We start from the raw sequence: 25,865 nt of genomic DNA on the forward strand, positions 1-25,865 counted from the left end.
TTTAATAATGTATATTTTGTAGATTTTTGAGGAGAATATAATAGCTTCCTGAAAAGCAGTATGAGATTCTTACTAAGAGTGAAGAGTATCAAAACAATGCTAGTTACAGGCACCTGGGTGGCTCAGTGGGTTAAAGCCTCTGCCTTCGGCTCAGGTCATGATCTCAGGGTCCTGGGATGGAGCCCTGCATTGGGCTCTCTGCTCAGCAGGGAGCCTGCTTCCCCCTCTCTCTCTGCCTACCTTTCTGCCTACTTGTGATCTCTCTCTGTCAAATAAATAAATAAAATCTTAAAAAAAAAAAAAACCCAACAATGCTAGTTTCTAAAAAGAGGTTAATTGAAAATCTGCTCCCTAATAATCTTTCATGAATAAGCAAACATCCTAAATAGACCCACTGCTTTCACTCTACACTCTAAATTAAGCAGTATCAGGCCCCTCCCTCCACCCTCTCCCATGCATAATGCATCCTGGGAATATGGTCTTTTTATTGGTTGAATATGTTGTCAGTCACAAGACATGGAAAATACTGCCTCTGCTCTTTTTGCATTTAAGAATTAACAGATGTGCTTGCTTTGAAGAAACTGATTCATTTCTTGATGGGAAGAAAAATCTTCTTTAGTTTTTCACTTATCTTTTTATGTATAGGATTTTCATTAACTTTGGATCAAATACTTGCCAGGAAGAATGTAAGGTGAGTAACTGCACGTTTTTTTTTTTTTTTTTTTTTAATTCATTGCATCTGTGAACTTTAACACAAGTGTGAAATTAGATGGTTCTGTAATTTCTTTATATTGTTGCATGTTATATTTGTTTATAATTCAAATTGGTTAGATTAGATCATTCTGTAGCTAATAAAATCATTGAACTGTAGTTTATAAATAAGAGATGAAAATACAGTATTTATTATAAGAGGCAAGAATTATTAAAAATGCACAGAAGCATTTGTATTATGTATCAAAGTATATATGTGAGAAAATGACTCAAATCAGTGTTCAGGTTTCTTTTATACTTACAAGTAAATATTCATTTGATGGTTTTCTCCTGCTGTTGTTACAAGAGAAGAGAGCAAGGAAAAATTTAAAAACCTCAGAAATACATAACCTGTTCTTCAAAGAAAAGGTGTCAAATCCTTTTAACTGGTAGGAGACAATAGTTGTTTGGAGTACATACTGTTGAAAACTAACAAGCAAAACTTCTATTTCTGTATCCTTTGTCTTTTAGCTCTTTCCATCCGTGTGAGGGAGACTATAGAGATTTATCTATAAGGGAAGATATTAAGAATTTGAATAACAGTTAACTTATGTTCTGTCTCCTAATTGCTCATCATGTGTCATCACAATGAATATCAGAGAATTTAGTGCAAACACAAAGGATAGCGCCAAGTAGGATGGTCTGCCAAAACTCGTGTTAAAGAATCTTTAAGTCACCAGCTGATAAAAACTATAAGTACAGACATGTCCTATTTGTTTTTCCCGTTGTTTCTAAATCAGTTAGTGCTTTCCCTCAAGTTCATTTTCAAATAATAAGAGGCCTATACTTCTTAGGTTATTAAAGCTTAGTAAGGTTTCCTTACTTTGTTTTTACAGAGATGACTAATTTGTGTATTTCACTGGTAAAATGTACACCAAATACTATAAAAATCCCAATTCTGTTTTTGAAGGTTAAAGGGTTTAAATAATCTCAGCTTCAGAAGGGACCCTAGAAATCACATCAATCGATGATCATTTGAATCTAATAATGTAGCATATTAATTTATTATGAAAGAAACAACAGTTGCTATTTTGTGAATGTCCTCTAAATCATAGATCTGAAATTTAAAATATCTCAGTTTTACACATCAATTCAAGGTTCTTAAGTCTCTAGGAAGGATGACTGTATTTTAAATTAATACTTGTTTCTTAAGCTTAGAGAGAGTAGGGGTCACCACTCTTTTTTACATATTGCTTCCTTAAACTGGGTTTAAACAATTCCTTTAATGAAAGGAAATCTTTTGCCTCTCACACAGCATCCTTTGTGATCTCTCTTTTTCTACTTCTCTTCCAGACTTTGTTCATTAATTAAATCTGTTTATTCATTCATGCGTGTAGCACATATGTTTTTAATACTTGGTACTTTTAAATAGCTAGGTGCTGTGCTAGGTACTGGGTCTAAAATGGTGAGCAAAACAGATCTAGTCCCTGCCTTCATGAAGCTTTAAGTCTGGTGGAGGAGGTACTCTTATTAGTCAAAGTGAATCATGCTGTGAAAGAAAAGTGTGGGAGGCTATGAACATGTCTAACAGGTGGATCTTAACTGGTCTGAGATGGTAGAAACAGTGCTCTTAAGAAAGTGACATTTAAGCTGTGATCTGTAGCAAAGGGAGGAAGAGGAGAAGGGGAGGATAGAGAACATTCCAGGTGGAGGGAACAGCAAATGCTGAGACTCTTATGAGAGAAGAAGGAAACATGAAGCCTTCAAGGAGCTGAACTAAAGACGGCTGGTTTAGATGGAACAGACAACGTAAGAGGTCAGCTGAGGTAAGTATAGTTAGCTCGTCTTTTAGGGCCGCAGAGGCCAATGGTGGGAATGTGGTGTTCATCCTGCACAGAGCCATGACAGAGCTGTTTCACCTTAACCTTCGTGAAGGTATTGCTTTGCAGACTCATGAGGGACCACCGCGTATTTGAAAAAATATGGCACCAGCCACTACAAGCTTCAGGCTCTTGATTACTTTTTCAAAGGTATTGCAGAGATCCCTTTTAATGAACAAGGACTGGAATATTTTAGAGACAATATAGGTTTTGTTTCTTTATTTTTTTTTCTTTAAAAAAAATTTTTTTAACCAGTGCCCCTCAGTTTATTCACATGGATAACTTTAACCAGTTAATTCTTTACAACTCTTACTTTAGTTCAGAGATTTTGTAGTGATGTGAAAATGTATGTGTGTGTGTGTGTGTGTATAAAAGATTTTATTCATTTATTTGTCAGAGAGAGAGCATAAGCAGGGCGGGGGGTGTGGGGTGGGGAACAGCAAGCAGAAGGAGAAGCAGGCTCCATGCTGAGCCAGGAACCTGATGCAGGGCTCAATTCCAGGACCTGGAGGAGATCATGACCTGAGCCGAAGGTAGATGCTTAACCATCTGAGCCACCCAAGTGCCCCAGAAGTCATCTTTTTAACAAGAATAAATTAGAAAAAAACATCAAAGTAATGCATGTACATGGTTTTAGGAAAATCAAGTGTTACCAAGACACATAATAAATTAATGAAAAAAAAGTGTCTCCCGTTTAGTCAGCTTCTCTAGTAACAAACAACTTCAGCTTTCCAGTTGATAGCTGTTCAGTGGGCTGTTGCAGGCCTGACCTAGCTGTTTCCCATGTCTTGTCATTCCAAGGCCTAGACTGAAAGAGCAGTACCTGTTTGGGCCCACCATTACCATGGAAGACAGAAGAGGAAAAGGAGGTGACAAACACATGTAGCACCTTGAAATGTTTCTGCAGAGCTGGTACACTGTTGCTTCCACTCATGTTCCAATGACTTGACCAAGAAACACAGCTGAGACTTATTGTGGGGTAGGAAATATTCTCTACATACAGGGAGGTACTGCAAAGCAAATGGCCAAGGGCAAGGATATATACATCTCAGATTATTTCCAGGGAGTTGGGGACAACCATACAATCCACAACACTGCCACATTCTTTAAATATGTGTAAGGGATTTCTCACTTTGTACATTTTATCTTATTTTTTTAAAAGATTTTTTAATTTATTTACTTGAGAGAGAATGAGTGAGAGAGAGAGCACGAGTGGGGAGCCTGATGTGGAGCTTGATCCTAGGACCTTGGGACCACTACCTGAGCTGAAGGCAGATACTTAATCTACTGAGCCACCCAGGCGCCCCTCAGTATATACATTTTCAACATTGTCTAACAGCTTCCTATTCTTGGTGACAAGTTTTTGCCTCCTTCCTTTTCTTCCTCACCTTCCTTTTCTTCTCCCCCACCCCATCACCCCTCTAATACATAGTAACATTACTACTTTCAGTTAAACCTATGCTGGCATCAGTGTGACTATGCATATAATATTCACTGACAAGCCAGTTAGCATACTATAATTGTTTCTTTTTCCTTTGTACAGCTCTTTCCTTTTCTCTTAAGTTAAAGATTACCCTTTTTCATTTGCAATATTTAAAAATATATATATTCTTTTTTTGATTAATCAATTTATTTGAGAGAGAGAGAAAGAGAAGGGAAATGGGAAGAAAGAGAGGGAGAGAGAAAATCTCAAGCAGACTCTATGCGAAGTATGGAGTCTGATGTGGGTCTTGATCTCCCAACCCTGAGGTCATGAACTGAGATGAAGCCGAGAGTCTGATGCTTAACCAACTGAACCTCTGAGGACAAAATATATGTATCCTTAATTCTTTTCACACGTCCCCTCAGCTATCATGTAGTGTAGCACCTCAAATCCTTTTACCTAGAACCCTCCCTCTAGGTCTCCTCTTTGGAGCTCTTTTGTCCTCTCGATCTAGATTGATGCTCTCTCTAGGTCTGATATGCAATCGGCATCCTGAAGTTTCTCTTCCTCACTCTTCTGCGTTAGAGCCTCTGTTGGTTAGTGCCTGTGCTTTCCTCTTTCTCGGTTTCCTCTCAGTTTGCTTGAGCACATCCTCCTTTAGCTTCTGTGAAAGGGTGTGAGAGATATATTTTCTGAATCCTTGCATGATTCTTGTTTTTTGTTTGGTTTGTTTTTCAGTTTCTGGAAACTAATAGGATGCTTTCCTTATCTCAAGCTCTAAAATGTTACAAGTACCGCATCTTACAAGTACAACTTAAAATGGGTAACAGAATTAAATGTAAAAGCTAAAACTTTAAAACTTCCAGATAAAACACAGGAGAAAATTTTGTGACATTATGTTAAGAAAATGGTTTAGACTCAGAAACACAGACAATAAAAGAAGAAAAACAAATACATTAGACTTTATGAAAATTAAAATGTTTCCATTTTGAAATTCACCTTTAAGAAAATGGAAAAGCAAGATAGAATGGAAGAAAATGTTTTCAGTACATATATCTGACACAGGACTTGTACCCATGCAGAAAACTCTTTCAATTCAATAAGAAGAGGACAGTTAACTTAATTTAAAAATTTGATAAAAGGTTTAAAGACACAGTTCACCTAAGAAAATACATGAATGTTGAATAGGCATGAGAAAAGATGCTCACTCGTTAGTCATCAGGGAAATGAAAAACTATAATGTGATAGCAATCCATATGTATGAGAATGGCTGAAATTAAACAGATTTACAGTACAAATGTATTACAAGAATGTGGGGCCATAGAAAAGCTCATATAGTGAAATGGATTGGGAGTTTTGTTTAAAGTTAAACTTTTACTATATGACTCAGCCATTCCTCTCAGTATCTATTCAAGAGAAACAAAAAAAATGCCATATAAGCCCTATACACAAATATATTTATATCTTTATTTGTAGTAGCCCCAACCTAGAAACATCATAAATGTCCATCAATGAATGCCTACACAAACAAAATGTGGTATATCCACACAGTGAAACATTTCTCAGCAATAAAAAGGAATGGGATATTGATCCATATAATAACCCCAGTGAATTCTAGTCATTATGTTTAGATGGAAAGAAGCTGAGCACTAAAGAATATATATGATTCCATTTATAATTCTAGAAAATGCAAACTATAGTGACAGAAAGCAATTCTTTAGTTTTCCTGTGGCTGAAGGTGGAGGGAACATCTCTCTACTGCAAGAGTGCATGGGGAAACTTGTGGTATGTAAAGAAATTCTGTATCTTTATTATGGTGGTGTGTCATAGATATATGCATATGCCAAGACTAATCAGATTATACACATTTGAGTGGATGTAGTTTTTTGTACTTAAATATATCTCAGTAAAGCTGATAAAGTGAGAATGAGTTTGTATACATGCAGGAATTTATTAATAATAATGAGTAGACATCATGGTCACCAACTTGTCATCTTCAGAAATTCTCATTAGATAATAGAGATTGTATTGCCAAGAGAATGATGCATTCATTGTGTAATTGGTTCCACATAATTCATTTTAAAACATTTTATGTTACAGTTTAGTAACTCTTGAGCTAAAATTATGTTTTGCCTATGGACCATGTTGTGTAATATGTATATATATTTCTCTAATTGTAAGTATATTAAGTTAATATAACAATTATTTATATAGGTCTTGGATAGCAATATCTTAAATATAGAATTTGATCTACATTCTTATATACCACAAGGTACAAGTTCTGAAAGAATTTAAATATACAATAAACAAAATTTTTATGACATTTATGACACAGTTAGAGATTTAAGCCCTGATATGATAGTTAATGTTAAAGAAATTATTAATATTTTCTAGATGTAATTGGGCTATTATTATAAAAAGCCCTTATCTTTTAGAAATACATACTTAAATCATATAATATCTGATATTTCCTTCAAAATAATACCAAAGAAGGGAAGTGGGTGAGCTCATAGGTGAAACAAGATTGCTTATAACATGATAATTACTAAAGCTGGGTGGTGGGTACAAGTACCTGGGGGTGGGAAGAGGGCTTATGTTTTTCTATTTATATTTGTATGTGTTCACAATACTCCATGATAAAAGATGTATAGATCTTCTAAGTTAGGGTCTAAGTTATAATTACATAAGGAAATATTTGTGATATATTTTTAAGTTGAAGAAAATTTTGCAGGCTCCAAAACAGGATGATTACATATACCTGTTTTTGAGTTTTATAAAAAGTAAATTTATGTGCGTTGTGTGTTTAGAGTTCTGTGTTTGTGTGTGTGTAGAGTGAAAACCTGGAAGAATATATATTATAATTTAAATCCCCATAATTTTCAGAAATAGCTTTGTGGTAATTGAGTCTTTTTTTTTTTAATAAAAAGGATTTAATATTTTTGCTTTAATATAGTAACAATATGATGAGTATAAAATTTCATTGTAAAAGATTTTATTATGCTTCATTATTTGATTATTTGTTTACTATTTATTTTGGTTAGACCTCAGTGTTCAGCACACTACTTGGCACCTGGTAGACCCTCAACAGTAGTATTCAATGGATAAAATTAGGGTTGATATTTACAAATTTTAAGAAGTTTTGACTTTTCCTTATTTTCTTTGAAGAACATGTATAATTTTTTAAAATCAGAAACTCACTAGGAAAAACTGGACAGTTTTGACTTCCTTTAAGTTTCTGTCTTCTCTTGAGATGTGATAAACAAATATCCTCCTTAAAACTTCCTATGAAATCTGAAATACAGATCTATGTTCAGCATCTTTTTTAATTTTTGTTTTTTCTAGTTTCATCTCTCGAACATCTTCAAATAAAGAAGTGGTTATAAACGGTAAGAACTGTATTTGCCTGTATGATTCCTTGAAGGGTTGAGGAGAAGGGTGTTGTTTGTGTTGGGCTTCTCTGAATATGGTGATTGGAGCAGGAGTATCTCATGTAAAAATCTCTTAAACTAGTGTATTCTAAGGTTATGAGCCAGAAGAGGCCCAAGCCTCGTATATTTTATAGTGCCTACCATTTTAGTATCATTCAGGTACATTAATCAATCAGCCTTTGTATTCATATCATTTATTTGACAGATAAGCAGAGTAATGGAGATGTGAATCCAATCCAGAATTTCACAACAGTACCAATCACTCAGGTAAGGATATATTAGGAAACTAGGTTGTATCTTTAAAAAAAATTTTTTTAAACACAATTGAATTAGGTCAGAAAAAATGTGAAAATATAAATAATAATTTTTTAATAACTAACATTCTTGCTTAAGCTTTGGGGGGAGAATGGTTTATGGTAGTCTTCTAGTAAATAAAAAACTAGTTTTACTTGCTCTTGTGTATTTTCATTACAATATTCAGTTTTGCTTTTGTTGTTGTCCAGAGAGGATCACTATAGTGAGAGTTTATCTTTGGTTACTGGTAAGCTTGGATTGCTACTACCCCTTTAATTTTTCTTTTAGCTGTACTTATATTGGAGTAATTGGTATGGAATAGTTGATCTAGATAAGTGGATCTTCTTTCAGATATCTGTGACTTCAGTAATGGTCTCAGATTTCATAAGATGAAGAATGATGTTAGAAGACCCTGGTAGTTTTTATATATTCCATGATCTGGAGATGCACTGCCCAAGGCAATAGCTATTGGCCACATGGGACTATTTAAATTTAAATTCAAATGAAGTAATGTTAAGTGAAATTAAAAATTAGTCTGAGTTGTACTGCCTCCATTTCCAGTACCATAATAGCTACAGAAGTCAGTGGCTGCTGCACAGGACAGTGTAGATACAGACTATCCAATTTTGCAGAATGTTCTGTTGGTTATTAGTGGTCTGGAGAATTAGGCTTGATATCTAGAAACCTCTTGTTATGTTTGCATTTTAATTTCTTAAAATCTTGCCTTATTTGGGTACCTATTTCCTAAAGAGATAAAGTACTGCCATTAGTTCATGGCATGGTGAATTTTTGTTTCTAATTACTAGATTTTTTTTTTTGAGTAGTTTTAAAATGGTTTACAGAAGAAATTGAACAAAATAGAAGATTCCCATATGCTCCCTCAATCCCTCCCCCTCCAGTTTCCCCTTTGTTTAACATCTTGTGTTATTGTGGTATATTTCTTAAAGTCGAGGAACAAATATTGATACAATATTATTAAGTAAAGACCATGGTTTACATTCGGATTCACTCTTCATGTTGTATATATATTTTTTAAGATTTTTATTTATTTGTCAGAGAGAGAGAGAGAGCGAGAGAGAGAGAGCACAGGCAGATAGAATGGCAGGCAGAGAGAGAAGCAGGCTCCCTGCTGAGCAAGGAGCCCGATGTGGGACTCAATCCCAGGATGCTGGGATCATGACCTGAGCCGAAGGCAGCTTAACCAACTGAGCCACCCAGGCATCCCTCATGTTGTGTATTTTGTGGGTTTTAACAAATGTATGATGATATCTGCCTACCATTATGGTATTTTACAGACTTACACTTCTGTGGCCTTAAAAATCTGTGTCCCACCTATTCATCCCCATTATCTCTCCCAGCCTGGTAACTTTTTGAAGTCTATATTGCTATTATGGTTGTTTGTAAAGTTGGCTTTTTTTTTTTTTTTTTTTTTTAAACAATTTAGTTTTTTCCAGTTTGGGTGCTTTGTAGAAGCACCCAAACTGTAGGTAGTATAGGTAGATTCGTATACCTTTCAGTTTAGGTATACCTATCAGTTTAGGCTTGTTAAGTGATTAAGATGGGCCCACCTATCATCTCCTTTGTCTCACAGTAGCATGGACTCTGGAGTGAGAGAGATAAAAGTTTCAATAGGTTGTAAATAAGTCCTTTTACTCCAAGAAGCGTATTGTGCCGTGGAAACAAACCTGTCTCTTAAACTTTGTTTATTTGATTAACTAGACTCTCAGCTCCACTCTGAGCAGACATGGACATTTAGAAAAAGAACCTTGGAATGCATTCAGCCATCATAGCCCAGTTAATGTCTCCATGGATGGAATTCCCTGCATCCTTTTCTGGGCCAAGGGAATAACAATAAAATTTAAGAATCAGACCTGGCTGGACCTTACAGATGAAGCTTTTGGTCAGAAGACAACAGTGGACATTAGCAACTCAAACTGCAGTGAAGAAAGTGCCATGTAAGTTGACTGCTTTGCTGGAGGAGACCGTTAGAGCAAATTGTAGTCTGTTAACTGGGAAGCCGAGTTTTCTGACATTTCAGAAAACGGCAGTAGGTTCCTCTATAGTGAACTTGAAACACATCTCTGATGAAAGGTTTAATGTCTAAAATGTCTAAATTATACCTAAACTGAAATGTCTAAAATGAAAGAAAAAAATCAGAAATTAATTAAAAAAAACTTTTCCCCAAGCAATTCTCCTGTTACAATACCTTGAGGAAAATCAGGGTTGTGAAAGTGAAGGTTTTCCAAATTCATTCTGAAAAATGAACAGGATTCCAGGCTTGGTATCAACTCCAAATGTGAGATGTCCAACGACTTTTGTCCTAGCAGGAAGAACTCAGGTATCAGGCAGCAGAGTCATACATTTTCTAGTGGGTAAAAAAAGATAAGGCTGATTGTAGCCAGGACAGATTTCTGCTTCTAGGGAGTGTTCCCAAGTAGTGGAACGTTGCCAGTTTGCAAATGTGCAAGGGTACCTTTGAATGGCTGTATTCCAGATAATTCTTTAGGATATTTGTTCAAAATGATTTTAATAATTTCTTTTGATTTGAGATAAGCAGATTAAAAAGTATCTCTTTTGAAGAAGAAATCAATTTCCAGTACCTTTCTCTGCTTTCTAGTCATCCAAGCAAAAGTTTTTGCTTGTATTTGTTTTGGTCGAGGAGGAGTAAGTCTGGCATATCCCACTTGCTTTCTGTAAATCTTGCTTTCAACATTTGCTGGTATAATAAAAGCTTTTGGAAGATTGTCTGCATTTGTCCTGGCCTGGTTTAGATGGGCAGAATGCTTTGTATAATCTGTGTGTGTGTGTGTGTGTGTTTTCATTTTAGATACATTGGCTGGAAATACTTTTTTACTACTGAACTTTACTTTTCATTTAAAAATTATTGATGATGGGTAAAAATGGATTGTATTAATATTACAAGTTTTAGTAAGTATCTTGCTCTTCAGAATGATTATGTCTTACTAGGGAATTAGGAAATTGTGAGTATAAGCATCCAGAGCCCTCCCAGATTTGTTTATTCTGTGGCAACACAGACTACCAGAGACTCCAGCACTGCTGAGTGTTTAGGACTTTGTCCTTGGGCTCTAATTAATTCCCTACAGGGCTCTTTATTTGTGGTCAGTTGCCTGGAGAGAGGCTGATTGCTTGGGGATCATCTTGCCTGTCTGTGGCTGACTGGCCTGCCTTGATTCCATTTATTCTTACCCCAGGATATTTGTGGGAAAGATCAGAGCACCACAGTTTTTGGTGGTTTTTTTTTTTGTTTTTTTTTTTGTTTTTTTAACTGGGCTTTAGAAATCTTAGTGATCACTGGAACTCAGAGACTGAAAGAATGAAAAGTTGGCTTCTAGTCCCAGTTCTGCCAGTGAGCTTTGTGACTTTACAGATAGGAGACACCATAGGATCATCATCTATGAATGGAGATGATGGCATTTATTAGTTGTAATAGGCCTGAAGCATTTGCCTTGGGCCAGGCACAATATCTGTTATTCCTCACAATACTATTGAGTCACAGACTGTTACCATCCCAAAGCAAGGCTTGTAGAGGTTAAGAAATTTGATAAGATCATACAACTTATTTGGTAATAGAGCTGGGGCCTACAATTCATCTTTTTTTTTTTTTAATTTTATTTATTTATTTGACAGACAGAGATCATAAGTAGGCAGAGAGGCGGGCGGGGGCGGGGCGGGGGGAGCAGGCTCCCCACCGAGCAGGATCCTGGGATCATGACCTGAGCTGAAGGCAGAGGCTTTAACCCACTGAGCCACCCAGGTGCGCCTAAAATTAGTCTTTAACAATGATGTTTTACATCCTCTTTTTTGTCTCTGTCTCATTGCATTGTGAAAATCAAACTGGGAAATGTATGCATGAGAACTTTGGGAACTCTTCAAGTGCTATGCAAGGTAATAATATTATCTTCCTAACATACTAATAATAACTGGAGTAAAATAGTGCCTATGCCTTGTTAACTGGTGAAGCGACCTAGGGAAGCTTTGGTTTTCAGGACGCACAAAGGAATGATTGGGTGGGACCTGATCTTCTTGGTTAGCATCTACATATTCTACTAGGATGCGTCCTGAGTGAGCAGCATCTACCTCCTGGAGTTCTGTCCAGGTGAGTGTGCAGACATCCTGGACAGCCCACGCATGGGGATGAATGGAAGGCTTCCCAGTACATGAGGCATGCAGGGACCAGATACTGAGACCATCCCTCATTCCTGTGAATCATGGATGTTAGTGAGATGCCGTTGTTCTGCTGGCAAGGAAATCTTATATTCTCAATAACCAGGGAGGGAGTTGCTGAAAGAATAAACCCAAGTAAAGACATAACCATGTAAGGTCAAAAGCACAGATTAAAAAAAGGTGACCTTGTTTTAGTGCTTGGAAACAAAATGTTCAGGGGAAGGCAAAGTGTTGGCAGACGGATTAGCTACGGAAATCTTTCTACATAGTGAAAGCCCTACAAACAGAGCATAATACGAGCATCTGGGGGTATTTTGAAGTTGGGCAATTATGGTCTGAAGAATTCAGAGTCTGTTTTGAATGTGGGAGGTTGGAGCACTTGGAAGAGTAAAAACAGGTCTTTTTTGAGTGACTTGCTAGATTGTATTTCTCCTTCATGTTCCCAGGTTATGGTGCAGTGCCTGGCACTTAGGAGAGTCTCACTGAATGGTTGTTGAATTTGCTGTGTTGAAATCAGGCACGTTCTTTACTCTACAGCAGAGCATGTTAGCAGCTTTCACTGAGATCATGACTGCTGGAGAAAGCTCTTGGAGTACCACAAGCTTAGAGGCCATGGAGCTGCTCCATCAGGAAAAGGGGACAGCAGTTAGGTGGATTCAGTATGGCCTTGCTTTGAGGTTTAGTTCATCAGCTACACAGTCATTTTATGGATAGCCAAACTATTCTGATTCTTTGGAAGAGGAAGAGAAACTTCTGTTAAAATTAGTGACCAGTCAGATTTGTAAAATACTATTCAAGAAAGAAATTTTATTTCATTCAAGTATTTTAAGTACTTTGTAATAGACTATGAGAATATTCTTAGAGAAAGGCCTTTTTGGAGACTTGCTTTACTGAATAAATCAGCTTATAAAATATTCATAAATGGGGGCGCCTGGGTGGCTCAGTGGGTCAAGGCCTCTGCCTTCGGCTCAGGTCACCATCCCAGGTTCCTGGGATCAAGCCCGGTATTGAGCTCTCTGCTCAGCAGGGAGTCTGCTTCCTCCTCTCTCTCTCTGCCTTCTTCTCTGCCTACTTGTGACCTCTCTCTGTTAAATAAATAAATGAAATCTTTGAAAAAAAAAAAAAGTTCAGGGGCACCTGGGTGGCTCAGTGGGTTAAAGCCTCTGCCTTCGGCTCGGGTCATGATCCCGGGGTCCTGGGATCGAGCCCTCCCTCAGGCTCTCTGCTCAGCGGGGAGCCTGCTTCCTCCTCCCTCTCTCTCTGCCTGCCTCTCTGCCTACTTGTGATCTCTGTCTGTCAAATAAAATAAATAAAATCTTAAAAAAAAAGTTCATAAACAAATGCTTCTAATGTATCTAAGCTTACAGTGTTAAGAAATAGAGATAATTCTCTTAGTAACTTTATCTGGCTTATTTTGTAAATATACGAAATATTCCCCTTTCCCCATAGTATGATAATAAATTTCAGCTCAATCACTGACATTTCTATTTCTTGATAGGTAGGACCAAACTAATGAGATTACATTTGTGTGATATTGTTTCCAAGCTTGTAATTGAGCATTTATGGTTATCCACTTTTGCTTTTTTGGTTTTATAATGTATGTTGAGGTGTTATAACTTCTGTACATTATAATGTCACATAGCTGCATATCCTTTCTGTATTTAAAATTTTCACATTTTCTCATTTCAGTTCTTCAGCTTTTTCTCATTTTTATTTTTAACCGTATTGAAACATTAATAAAATGCACTAAACTGCACATATTAAGGTACACAGTTTGATCAGTTTTGACATATTTGTACACCCACAAAACCATTACTATGATCAAAACAACAAGCATTTTCATCATCCTCAAAAGTTTCCTTGTGCACTTTGTAATCTTTCCCTCCTGCCACTCCCAGGTCACCCCTCCAGGTAACCACTGATCTGCTCTGTATAGTTATAGGTGAGTGTGCATTTTCTAGAATTTTATATAAATATAATAATATAGGGGCACCTGGGTGGCTCAGTTAGTTAAATGTCTGACTCTTGGTTTTGGCTCAGGTCGTGATCTTGAGGTTTTGGGACCGAGCCCTGCTTGCACTCAGTGCAGAGCCTGCTTCAGATTCTTTCTCCTTCTCCCTCTGCCCCTCCCTGCTCTCATATATTCTCTCCAAAATGTATAAATAAAATCTTTAATAAATAAGTAAATAAATATAGTCATATGGTATATACTCTTTCAGTCTGGCTTCTTTCACCTAACATGATATTTTGATATTCTTCTACATTGTTACACATATCAAAGTCAAAGTAATGTTTCTTTTTAACTGCTGAGTAGTAAGTATTCCATTATATGGATAGACTACAACTTATTTATCCATCCACCTCCTTTTTAAAAATGTAATTAATTTATTTATTTGAGAGAGAGTGAAACAGTAAGAGACGGGGGGAGGGTCAAAGGGAGAAGCAGACTCCCCGCTGAACAGCGAGCCCATTGCGGGACTCAGTCCTGGGACACCAGGTTCGTGACCTGAGCCGAAGGCAGTTACCCAACCAACTGACCCACCCAAGCGCCTATCTGTCCACCTCTTGATGGAAATTTGGTTTTGCCCCAGATTTTAGATAGCTTTCTAAGGAAAGTTGCTTTAAACATTCATGTACAAGTCTTTGTAGGAGTGTATATTTTCCTTTTTCTTAAATACCTACAAGTAGAATGGCTAGATCATACGGTATGTGTATGTTTAGGTTTTTAAGAAACTGCCAAATTGTTTTTTAAAGTCATTGTAAAAGTTACCTTTCCACTAGCATTGTATGAGGAGGTTCTATTTGCTTTACATTCTTGCTGACACTTGGTATGGTCAATGATTGTAAGGAAAATAGTTTTATGTTTCTTCATGGTTAGTAATTTCTGGACAAATTTGACTGTAACTTGAGTTAAAAAATAAGCCTTGGAGTTAGTAAGAGATTAACCATCTTAGATGAATGTCAATGAGTCAAGGAGTAATGAACTACTGTCAAGGAGTAATGAACCTCAGGACCATGGAAACATTTCAGTGCTTGGAAACATACAGAGGCTACTTGCCTTCTTCTTAGAGACAAATTCACATTCACCTTTATGGTAAACTATTTATTCCCATCCAAAGGCTGATAAAACTCATCAGCTTACATTGTGAGGTAGGTACCTAGTACTCTTCTCTTTTTGCATGTCAAGGAAAATCTTTGACACTAAGGAAGCAAGTGTTTCCCTCTCTCAAAGGGAACTGCTGTCTCTCTATTACATAAACTCCCAGACTCACAATTTTGGTGTTCCTCACTTGTATTTCAAATCACAGTATGAACAGGATGACATCTGACTCTCATCATTTTGCCCAGGCACAAGAATTGGGTTAAAAGGGAAACCAATGTGGTTATTGCTATGAATTGGTAATACTCTGTCTCACATCCAGGAAATCTTGTGTTAACTTTCAGAAAAGTGTGAATAATGTGGATATTAATTGCTTAAGAATAGGTTCTTTTTTTTGAGAGCAAAAATGTGGGGAAAGGACAGAGGGAGAGAGAGAATCCCAAGCAAGCCCCTTTCCCATTGTGGAGCCTGACACAGGGCTTGATCTCAGGACCCTGAGATTCCCACCTGAGTGGGATGCTCAACCGACTCAGCCACCCAGGCACTCCAAGAGTAGGTTCTTAAAAAAAGTTTTAATTATTTCAATTACTGTACCATGATGCTTTTATCTTATTGTGGTTTTATTTTATGTTTTACTGATAACTAAGGATGTTAAGCATTTTTCCATGTATTTATTAGCTATATGTATATCTTCCTTTGTGGAGTACTTTTCTTTTCACTATTTTTAAGCTAAGTTGTCTTCTTATTATTGAGTTGTTAGTTAATAATATTCTGGATACTAGTAGTTAGTTAATTATATTCTGGATACTAGTTCTTTGTCTATATGTATTGTGGAAATATTCTCCCTTGTTCTTTGGCTTATGATTTTTGTTTTCTTAACACTGTCTTTTGAAGAGTAAAAATTCTCAATTTAAGGAAGTCCAGTATATCAATTTTTCCTTTATAGTTCATACTTTTATATTAAGTTTTTTAAAATTAACATATAATGTATTATTGTTTTCAGAGGCAGAGGTCAGTGATTCATCAGTCTTATGTGACACCCAGTGCTCATCACATCACATGTCCTCCTTAACGTCCATCACCCAGTTACCTCATCCGTCCACCCCCATCCCCTCCAGCACCCCTCAGTTTGTTTCCTATGATTAAAAGTCTCTTATGGTTCTGTATTTTTTCAAGAAACTATTGGCTGTTTCAAGATTATAAAATTGCTATATGTTTATTCTGTAAGTTTTATTATTTTAGTTATATTTTGAGGTAATTTTTTAGTGTACGATGAAGTAAAGGTTATTTCTGTTCTGATGGACTGTATTGTTTCTGTTTTCTTAGTTTGTCTCTGAAGTTTGGTGATGCTGAAATTCCCAAAGGTCTTGATATAAGGTAGGTGAGGATACTACTTTGAAGGGTCTTAGATTCAGCCCTTCACATTGGCTCCATGTAATTTATTCATTCAACATGTAGTATCAAGGGCCCACTATGTGCCAAGCAGTGATGTGTGAAATGCCACGTATAACTAACTACACAGAGTCAGTGATATTATGGTAGGATCCTATAGGAATGATTTCTTTAGTTTCTACCAAAGCATCTGTATCAATTTTTCCTTCTTCAGTTAGGACTTAGAAATCACATGAACCTGAAAATGTGGTACTTTTTTCCTCTGAGCAAAGAATATATGTAAAGCTCCAAAACTGCATCTCTGGTTTGAAGTTATTTTCTATATCGTGGCTTACAATGAATCACACTTATCACTTCATAATAGCAAATAAAGTCTCTGTAGCTGAATTTCTTAGCAGACAATCCAGGCCTCCATTTTGCTATGTTTATGTCTGGAAGAATGCATCTGCCAACAGTGGTTTATTCAAGTAGTTAGGAACTGCTCCAGGAGTGGGGGATGACTTCAAGGCATTACATTTTTTTTCTTATAAAAATAAAATGTTTCCATTCCTATTGGGCCAACCTTTTAGTGGAGATAAACAGCTGTGTCTTTAACATCACTTGAAAAAGCAGCAGGATGTGCTAGGACAGTCTTTCCTAAGCTGTGTTCTATGGAGCACTTATGCTATGTGAAAATATTTATAAGATTCCCCAGGGAAGGGGTTCTGTGGTCAAATGTGTTTGAGAAAAACTGCATACCATGTTCTTCTCTTAGAGATTCACAGTATTAATTTGTATATTAAAGTAACTGTGAAGACATGCTTTTAAGGAAGATTGCAGCACTTGGTAACTTTGATGAACCTCTCATTTCCTGTGTTTACTTTGGAAAGCTCTTTCCTCTTGCCTATATTTCATGGAACCACTATTGTTTCACTGGTCATAATTTAGAAAATACATGTCCTCATCTTTTAGATAAAATTTATAAGGAAAATAGAATCCCACAAGGTGAGGAAACATATACAAACAAAAATATACATATCTGTTTGATATAGGAATGAGTAGTTTGGCTTTATTATTTTTTTTTCTGATGATAAAGGAATGTGGTAGATGCTGTCAGTACCCCATCTATATCACTTTGAGCTTTTCCATTTGAGAGCACTGTAGTCTACCAGCTCAACTTTGAACTGTCAACTTTTCTTTGCATAAAAGCTTTCTTTAGCCAAAGTGGTACACTGCGTCCCATCTCTACCCCAGCAACTCTGAACCAATGACTGAAACAAGTGTATAAATACCCCAGATCCCTCACCCAAAGGTCAGATAACAGGCATGTGAACTACCTTCATTCCCAATGTACCCCATGAGTGTCAACCCCCACTTGCCCACAGTGGAAACTTGCTTAATAATGTGTCCTTTTGGGGTATCGTCCATTCCTCTGTCATTTCTCTTTTCCCCATTTGACATATTTTGAATTCCTAAATAAATTTGGGACTGCCTCCCCCAAATACTTCCTTCTCTTAACATCATTGTCTCAGGGTCTGGTCTCTTAGAGCCCGATACATGACCAGAAAACAAAACAAAACAAAAAAATCAGAAAATACTTCTCTTTAAAAAGAACTTGAAAATCATTCATAATTTAACCAGCATTTGTAATCATTATTAACATTTGATCTCTGTCCTTCCTGAATTTTTTTTTCTATGCAATTACACATTTGTTTGTTCTTTTAATGAAAAAAATAATCATGGCATATTATAACTTTATTATTGCTGGGGAATATTCCATTCTAAAATGGCTAACAGTAAAGGCTCTAGTCTCAAATTGGATTCGGAGCCCAGCTCCAATACTCAATGTCCAAGTAGACTTGCACAAGCCATTTATTTAACCCCTCTGTGTTTTGATTCCTCCCCTGTGAAATGAGGACAATAATAGTGTCTACTACATGTTAAAAAAAAATACAGATAAAGCTTTTTGTATTTTTCTTTTCGAAGGAATTTGTACTATTCACTTTCAGGGTCTGCGCTATCATTTGCTTTCATTCATACCTATTAGGAGACTGGTTTAGCACTAGACGTAAACTCTCCAAACCAGTTCTACTACGTGACAAAAGAGGGTGCTATTGCACTGCTCATAGATGATTTCCTGTGTCAGCAAATATCAGAGTGCTTTAGCAGTAATACTGTTTATAACCATTTTCAGATTCACCCTTACCAATTACAACAAGTTGTACCTCCAGAGCTGGTTTAGTCTGCAGCGAGTTGAGATTATTTTCAATAATTCAGTCCAAGCAACTTTTAATGCAACTGGCATATACGCTCCGTCGAGTTATTCCTACCATTGCCAGCGTGTCAGCAGCCTGCAGCGGTATGATGCCCTCTTGCTGCCCAGCTACACAGATGATACGTCAAGCCTGTGGGAGGTCACGTTTGTTGATTTCCAGGTAATAAACTAAAACATATGCTCAGTGTACCTGTCTGTTTGGTGCCAAAGAAATCCAGTGTTGGAAAACACCTGAAATATAGATGTTTAAGGAAAAGAGGGGAATGGATACCTTTAAAATAATATGGGTATTTTTTCTTTATCTTCTAAGTCATAAAATGGAATAGGATAGAATATTCTCTCCCTGTGCCCTACCCACACCCTACGCACTTCCTCCCATCCCCCTGACTTGCTTTTACATTCACATTTATGCAGCCACTAATAATTATCAATGAGGAATGCCAGCAATCTAAACTGGAGGGAAGCTGTGGCATGAAGCCCAGTGACTGACACTTCCTGGAGTGAGAGGCCCTTCTGGGGAGAGGAACTGTTGGATAATTATTTTATTTCCTTCAGGGAGTGGAGCAGTGATCCTATCAGGACAGATAAGTAGTACATCTGTAGCCTGAGTGACAGCTTAGGCAGCACAGGAATGGAACTGTCAGCCAAGAAGTAAAAATATCTGAGAGATCCTCTTGAAAGTATTTGGGGAAAGGCATGGGGGCATTAGACGTTTCTTTCACCACCAGAATCTCAGGCAGAGAGACGTCAGTCAACTTCCTCTGTCCTGTTAACCTGTGAAGAGAGCTTCACTCATTCTTCTAACTCACTGCAATAGGCATGGGTTTGCATGTCCCTTTTATGGGCACTGCCCAATCTTTTCCAAATGTAAATGTATTGACTTCCTCTTCCCTTCAGCGTGGAGAAGTGTGCAGCTTGGGGTAGGGAAAGAGTTTGCATTTTGGAGTTTGAAAGAAAGACTTGGTTTCAAATTGCTTGTCAGCTACCTGGATAAACTACTTCACCCTCTTGATTTCTGGCCTTTCTTTTATGGAGGTAAAGAAGTCATGGCCTTACTGTGTGGCAACAGCCAGGACTGTGTCTGGCATGGATTACCAGTAACTACTACTTATGAGTGCCCCTCCATCCTGTGTGTCAGCACTCTTGTGGTTATTTTACACACTTTGTCTTTAAAAGTTATCATAATGTTGCAGGATTGCTGTCATTATCCCTGTTTTAAAAATGGGATGACTGAAGCTCTGATGATTACATAATTTTTCAAAGTGATATAACTGGTAAATGGTAGAAGCAGATTTTGAATTCTGTACTGTCTGACATCAGAGCCACTTTATAATGTATATAATGTATATTTATCAATATTTTAAAAGTATATATTATTATACATATTATATATTTTATGTATATGTATATATTATATATATTATATTACATATAATTATAATATATATAATTATTATACATATTATTATTATACGTATTTCTCTCCCTTGCATTTTAAAAAGAGAAGCAGGCACAAAGTAATATTGAAAACAAGGAATAATTCACAAAAATCTTGCCTGATTGAGAGGAACTGACTGATTTATATCTCTTTCAGAAATGATTTAGGGTGACTTAGAGAAACATTGGAAGAAAACAGACTTTGAAAAATGCACAAACCACTTCACACCCATTAGGATGGTTGTTATTAAAAACAAACAAACAACAACAACAACAAAAAAACCCCAAGCAAACCCAGAACAGAAAATAACAAATGTTGGCAAGGATGTGGAGAAATTAGAACCCTTGTACATTGCTGGTGGGAATTTAAAATGGTGTAGCTGCTATGGAAAATGATATGGTGGTAGATCCTCAAAAAATTAGACCTAGACTTAACATGTGATTCTGGGTATATACCTAAAAGAATTGGAAGCAGGGACTTGAACAGATATTTGTGTACCCATGTTAATAGCAGCATTATTGACAATAACCAAAAGATGAAAACAACCTAAATCTTCATTGATGGATGCATGGAAAAGGCTAGTGTATATGTGCAGTGGAATATTATGCAGACCTGAAAAGGTAGGAAATTTAGATATAGGCAACAGCACAAATGAACTTTGATACTGTGCTCAGTGAAATAAAGTGGACATCAAAGGGTAAATATTTGTATGAATTCACTTATATGAAATACCTACAATAGTCAGATTTGGGAATAGAATGGTGTTGTCAGGGAGCTGGGAGAAGAGGGACAGAAGGAATTGGTGTTTAATGGACTTAAAGTTCGCAAGATGAAAAGTTCTAGAGGTGGATGAAGGTGATGGTTACACAATAACATGAATGTACTTAATGTCACTGAACTGTACACCTAAAAATGGTTAAGTTGGCAATTTTTTTGTCATGTATATTTTACAATAAAAATATTTTTAAAATGGGCAAAAACACGTGGCTTAAGAAAAACAAAGGAGGAAAAAATCAATTGGAGCCACCAGTGAGGTTGGTACACAAAACTGCAAGACCTTCTGTCTGATCTGGCTGGAAGTGGTACAGTGATTTGGCCGTGAAGCTTTGGAACATCCACTATAAGAAAGAATTGCTCATTTACATGTGCTTGGGGTTCAAAAGACTGTTGGAAGCATGCTTGTGGGGAGCACATTCATCGCTGGTACGGTTGTGCCAGTATCTGTGACAGCAGCCTTACAGCGAACACAGCGGTGGATGTCACAGGTGGGCCTTGTTAAAACACCTTTGCTATAAGCAGATAGTGGAGTGCAAGGTCAGTCCACGAAAGATGTGGTAGTGATAGTGATCCAGGTGTGTATATACCAAAGGCTGTATTCCATGTAGGTGGCTTTGCCCATCTGATTTATTCTAAGAAGAAAGTAGCGTGATGTCACATGCATGGCAAGCTGAGATGCCTTTGGTGGGCCATCTGAGGACTGGTAAAGTGTAACCAGCATCACAAAGAGTATGTTTATTCAACTCCAGCTATTTAATTTTTACTTCTTAAGAATGTTGGATGTGTTGCTGGGTCTTCAGTTTTTCAATGGAAGCTAGAAGTCTTGATTTTTAATAGGAAATTCTCAGGATGTCCAAAACTTTGGGCCTAACAAAACTCGCCAATGGGCTCGATACAGGGTGTTTACAACCACTAGTCCAGAAAATGGATGGACAAGTTACCCTTTAGTCATTCTCCACAGATACTTGTCTCAACAAAGTCTTGAGAATGAAATAACAGTCAATGTGAGGACAGTCTCTTTGGCTGGAGTTGCAGCATCAGATGAGGCCATCTTTTGTCGTTTTGTCAAGAGCGTGACCCTGCAGGCACTAGTCTGAAGAGAAGGTCACTTTGCCTCCAACAGAGAGGGATGGGCCAAGGACCCCAGAAGCCAGGTCAAGAGTTTCCTTTTGGAGCTGGTTTTGGATTCAGTCTAGTGTGCACAGACAATTGGATGGGCAAGGCCTCTAGTCTATGGCTACAGGCATTTTAGCATGGAAAAATGGCCAAGCACCCACTTAAGTCATAAAAATGAGTTCTCACTAAGCACTCATGGATAATTCAGTTTTCTGATGTACCTCTGTAAAACCAACCAGGTGACTGAGGTGATGTTGTGTAGCATCCGATTCTAAAAGCCAACTAGGTGTGGGAGCTGTCTTCTAGAAATGATTACTCTCATTTAGAGTAGTTCCCCTGTAGCTCAGTTTCTTTCATTGTGACTGTATTTGGATACAGAGCCTGTTGTCCTTTCCAGCCTCTTCTAGTTCCAAGTATTTGAGCCACTTTGTTTGCACATGTACGAAAGCTCTTCTTTCCATTCTCTGGGCAGGATGCACATAGGGGCTGGTGTGTAGCTCTTCCAAAAGCAGTACAAGTATGTATGGTACAACTGATAAAGAGTGGGCGGTGGTGTCGGACTTGTAGAGTTGTAAACTGAGAAGAGAAGCCAACCTGCCTGAGTTTGAATTATAATTTCAGTGCACTTAAATAAGTGAAAAAGTAAAATGAATTGAAATATAAAATATCTTTACTGTACTTACTGTTACGGGACTCTGGGGAAGTTACTGAACTTTTCTGTGCCTCAATTTCCTCACCCATTAAATAGTAACATAATCATAGTCTCTTGTGATTTTTTAATGAGTTAAAGCAGTATCTACTACATAAAAAATCTTTGGTAGGTATTAGCCTTTATTATCTGTATTTTGCCTCATTGCGGACTATGATAGCTTCTTTTAGGAGACTCATCCTGTCTACTTCCTATTAATAGAATCAAAGGCAGAGGAAGTGAGACTTAATTACTCTTTGTGAAATTTATGCTAGCATTTATAAGATTTTGAGTGTACTTTGAATTTTAGAGACACCACAAAGTTATTTTTCAGATGAACTAGAATATTTCTAAGGATCAGATTGAGAGGTTTTACTTCAGAGACTTGAGTTTCATGAGCCTCTTAATTATGATTACCATATATCTCAGAGTATCTGGGTCAGTCTTGATTGAAAATTGTTTCATTGTCCCCATAAGCACATTCACATTTGTTAGATCATTTGCTCAAATTAGTCAGAAAGTAGAACTTACTACCCATTGTCTTAAATTCGGTTAATTAGGAGTCCAGAACCCTCAGCACAGGTGCGAGGTAGATCTTAGGAGAGAAAGAATATGTCACTTGAGCTCTTTGTCCTGACAGATCCAAGGCTTCACCATCAAGGGGAGGCAGTTTGCCAAGCCCCGAGACTGTGCCTCCTCCTTCTCGCCAGCCATTCTGATCGGCCTGGCCATGTCCCTGATCCTGCTGCTGGTGTTGGCCTACGCTCTGCACATGCTCATCTATCTGCGCTATCTGGAGCGGCACTACGATTTCCTCACCTCTCCGGCCCACTTCCCCCAGCTGAAATCTCGAGATGCAGCAGAAGAGAAGGAGTTGCTGAGGAGCCAGGGCGTTGAGTGCTATGAACTGAGAAGCCCACAGATCTGCAAAATTTATGTGTAACGGCACAGGCCCCTCTTCCTTGTGAAGTCCACAGTGGGCTCTGAAAGGAGTTATTTCTGTCCATCCTCTTTGACTTGTGATATAAAGTGTTTGCCTCATGGCTTGATTAAACAAAAACATACATGCAGAAACTACATTTTGGAGCATCCACTGGCCTACTTAGACTTGAGACAATGAAAAAGTTGTCCCAGGAACCCCACAGAGATAAATATGATTGTTGCCCAAAAACTACTTTGAAAGCAAAAGCATGTTTCAAGTTAGGAAGACAGAAAAAAACCAGTGATGCCACTTAGAGAGGGGAAAACATATTTGGTCCTTCTGCCTTGTTCCCGTTCAGATGTGATAATATGGAAATAATAATTCCAAGGTTATCTAGAAGTTCAGAACTTATTTTGTGAATTTGCATTTTTAGAAATTATATCCCAATTTTGTTTTAAGAAGTAGTCTTTCCTGGAGCTGTTTGGGGAAGACTCTTGTCAATATGGTAGAACACTCTTTTCAAGGGCTCACTTGTCATTTACTTTGCTGTTCAGAGGCACCCCAGTTCGATTTGTGAAAGTGAGGTAACAGTCTTGCAGTTTCTTTCCTATCTGGTTGTGGTGTCAAGGCTTGTCTCATTTGTCTGACTGACTAGACCCCCATTAATTCTCCTAGGTACCAGTTGAAATAAGCAGCTGAGCTAAGAACAGTGTCCTTGCTATTCATGACAGATATCCTAAAACCTTTTCCTGTGCCATCATGTCCCTTAAACTCTTCTTTAGTAGAAATTCTGCTGCCACCATTGCTCTTCTTTTTTTTTTTTTTTTAAGATTTTATTTATTTATTTGACAGACAGAGATCACAGGTAGCCAGAGGGGCAGGCAGACAGAGAGAGAAAGGAAAGCAAGCTCCCTGTTGAGCAGAGAGCCTGATGCGGGGCTCGATCCCAGCACCGTGGGATCATGACCTGAGCCAAAGGCAGAGGCTTTAACCAACTGAGCCACCCCGGTGACCCCCACCATTGCTCTTCTTACAGATGGGTTTCTCCATAGTCTTTTCCAGTGCTTGACAGATACTGAAGATTAGCTTTCCCTGAATTTTCACCAAAGCTTCTCTAATATGCCCTGTGTGCGAAAGAGATCTTATGTGTAAAAAGTACCTTGTATTTCCCTAACTAGCGTTCCACACATGACCTGCACAAAACTTAGAAAGCAGATGGGAACGATGTGGGGTAGAGGATCATGCACATAGTAATTGAATCTTCTGGGCAGCTGTGGAAATGAGTTTACAATCTAGTACCGTCTTGGATGCCAAGTGTGAATGGCAGTGATTGGGGTTTCTGATAAAACAGTCTTACGTTGGACATTTCTTTTGGCTGCATTACTCTTGGCTGTGACTATAGGTTTGGTTCCAGCCCTCTCAGAATTCCGTAAGCTCCTAATACTCTATAGTGAATTTTTTGTTGTTGTTTTAATACCTGGAGTAGATTCTGTATTCTGTAATAAGAATCTTGATTCATGTGCTTATTTGTACCAAAGATAGTTATAGGGAACATAAACTAAAGAATATGGGAATCTAGTATTGATTTTTTGGCCTTGTTTAGCTGAAAACCAAGAAGGACACTTAGCGCTAGATAGTGGGAAACACAGAGCTCACATCATTCTATAATGAAATTTTCACTGTAGTTGTTTTGAGTGTCCTTTGGTGGTATAAGTGGTTGTTGTTGGTAGACTATAGGTACTTGAAGGGTAAACATAGCTTATGGTCCAACTGGGACACTTCTGAAAGTGAAAATGTCATTAACAATTCCTAGATACAGACGTAAGCAGAATGATGCCAGACAAGCTGGGATATATAGTCACCCTAATATGGGAAGACCATAGAAGTATGGTGATTGCCCTATAGGGTGATACCCTATAAGGTAAGATGGCTCTTTCTAACTGTGCTGGAGGGCTTACAGAAAGAAAATAATAGATTAAGATTAAAAATTCACAGCTCAAGTCATGGTTAAAAAAAAAAAAAATCCAGGGAGTTTTTATGACTGATCTGCAAGGATCGCATACCTCTTATCAAGGGACTGACATAGTTGCAAATCAGACACACAGGTCTGACCCTGCAAATTGGTAAAATGTGTGGTAGGTGAAATTCACAGCCTTGCTGGATCTCTTCTTAATGGATATGAGAACACTGATTACAAAACAGAAGAAACTTGAAATAAGAATAGTAACTTTGGGCATAATTTAGACAGCTTTAAGGATACTGAACCCATAAATTCCAC

General features: G+C 37.5%; 1 protein-coding gene across 1 annotated transcript; it reads left to right on the top strand.

Moving 5' to 3' along the window:
- The first annotated feature begins 580 nt into the window (after window positions 1-580).
- Window positions 581-24,407, top strand: LOC132027969 (V-type proton ATPase subunit S1-like protein). Its single transcript, XM_059416656.1, has 7 exons — window positions 581-691; window positions 7,336-7,379; window positions 7,627-7,688; window positions 9,435-9,670; window positions 16,327-16,377; window positions 18,566-18,806; window positions 23,306-24,407. Exons 1-7 carry the CDS (start codon window positions 597-599, stop codon window positions 23,606-23,608), a joined length of 1,032 nt encoding a protein of 343 aa, XP_059272639.1. The 5' UTR covers window positions 581-596; the 3' UTR covers window positions 23,609-24,407.
- Window positions 24,408-25,865: the final 1,458 nt, after the last annotated feature.

The sequence above is a fragment of the Mustela nigripes genome, chromosome 12, assembly GCF_022355385.1.
Source record: "Mustela nigripes isolate SB6536 chromosome 12, MUSNIG.SB6536, whole genome shotgun sequence".
Classification (NCBI taxonomy): Eukaryota; Metazoa; Chordata; class Mammalia; order Carnivora; family Mustelidae; genus Mustela; species Mustela nigripes.

What these genes read in the sequence shown, in the direction of transcription:
- LOC132027969 (XM_059416656.1), top strand. Translation starts at nt 597, where the DNA reads ATGGGAAGAAAAATCTTCTTTAGTTTTTCACTTATCTTTTTATGTATA. An exon ending in TGCAGTGAAGAAAGTGCCAT is followed by an intron (nt 9,671 to 16,326) that starts GTAAGTTGACTG and finishes CTGTTTTCTTAG; the next exon opens with TTTGTCTCTGAAGTTTGGTG. An exon ending in CCCAAAGGTCTTGATATAAG is followed by an intron (nt 16,378 to 18,565) that starts GTAGGTGAGGAT and finishes AACCATTTTCAG; the next exon opens with ATTCACCCTTACCAATTACA.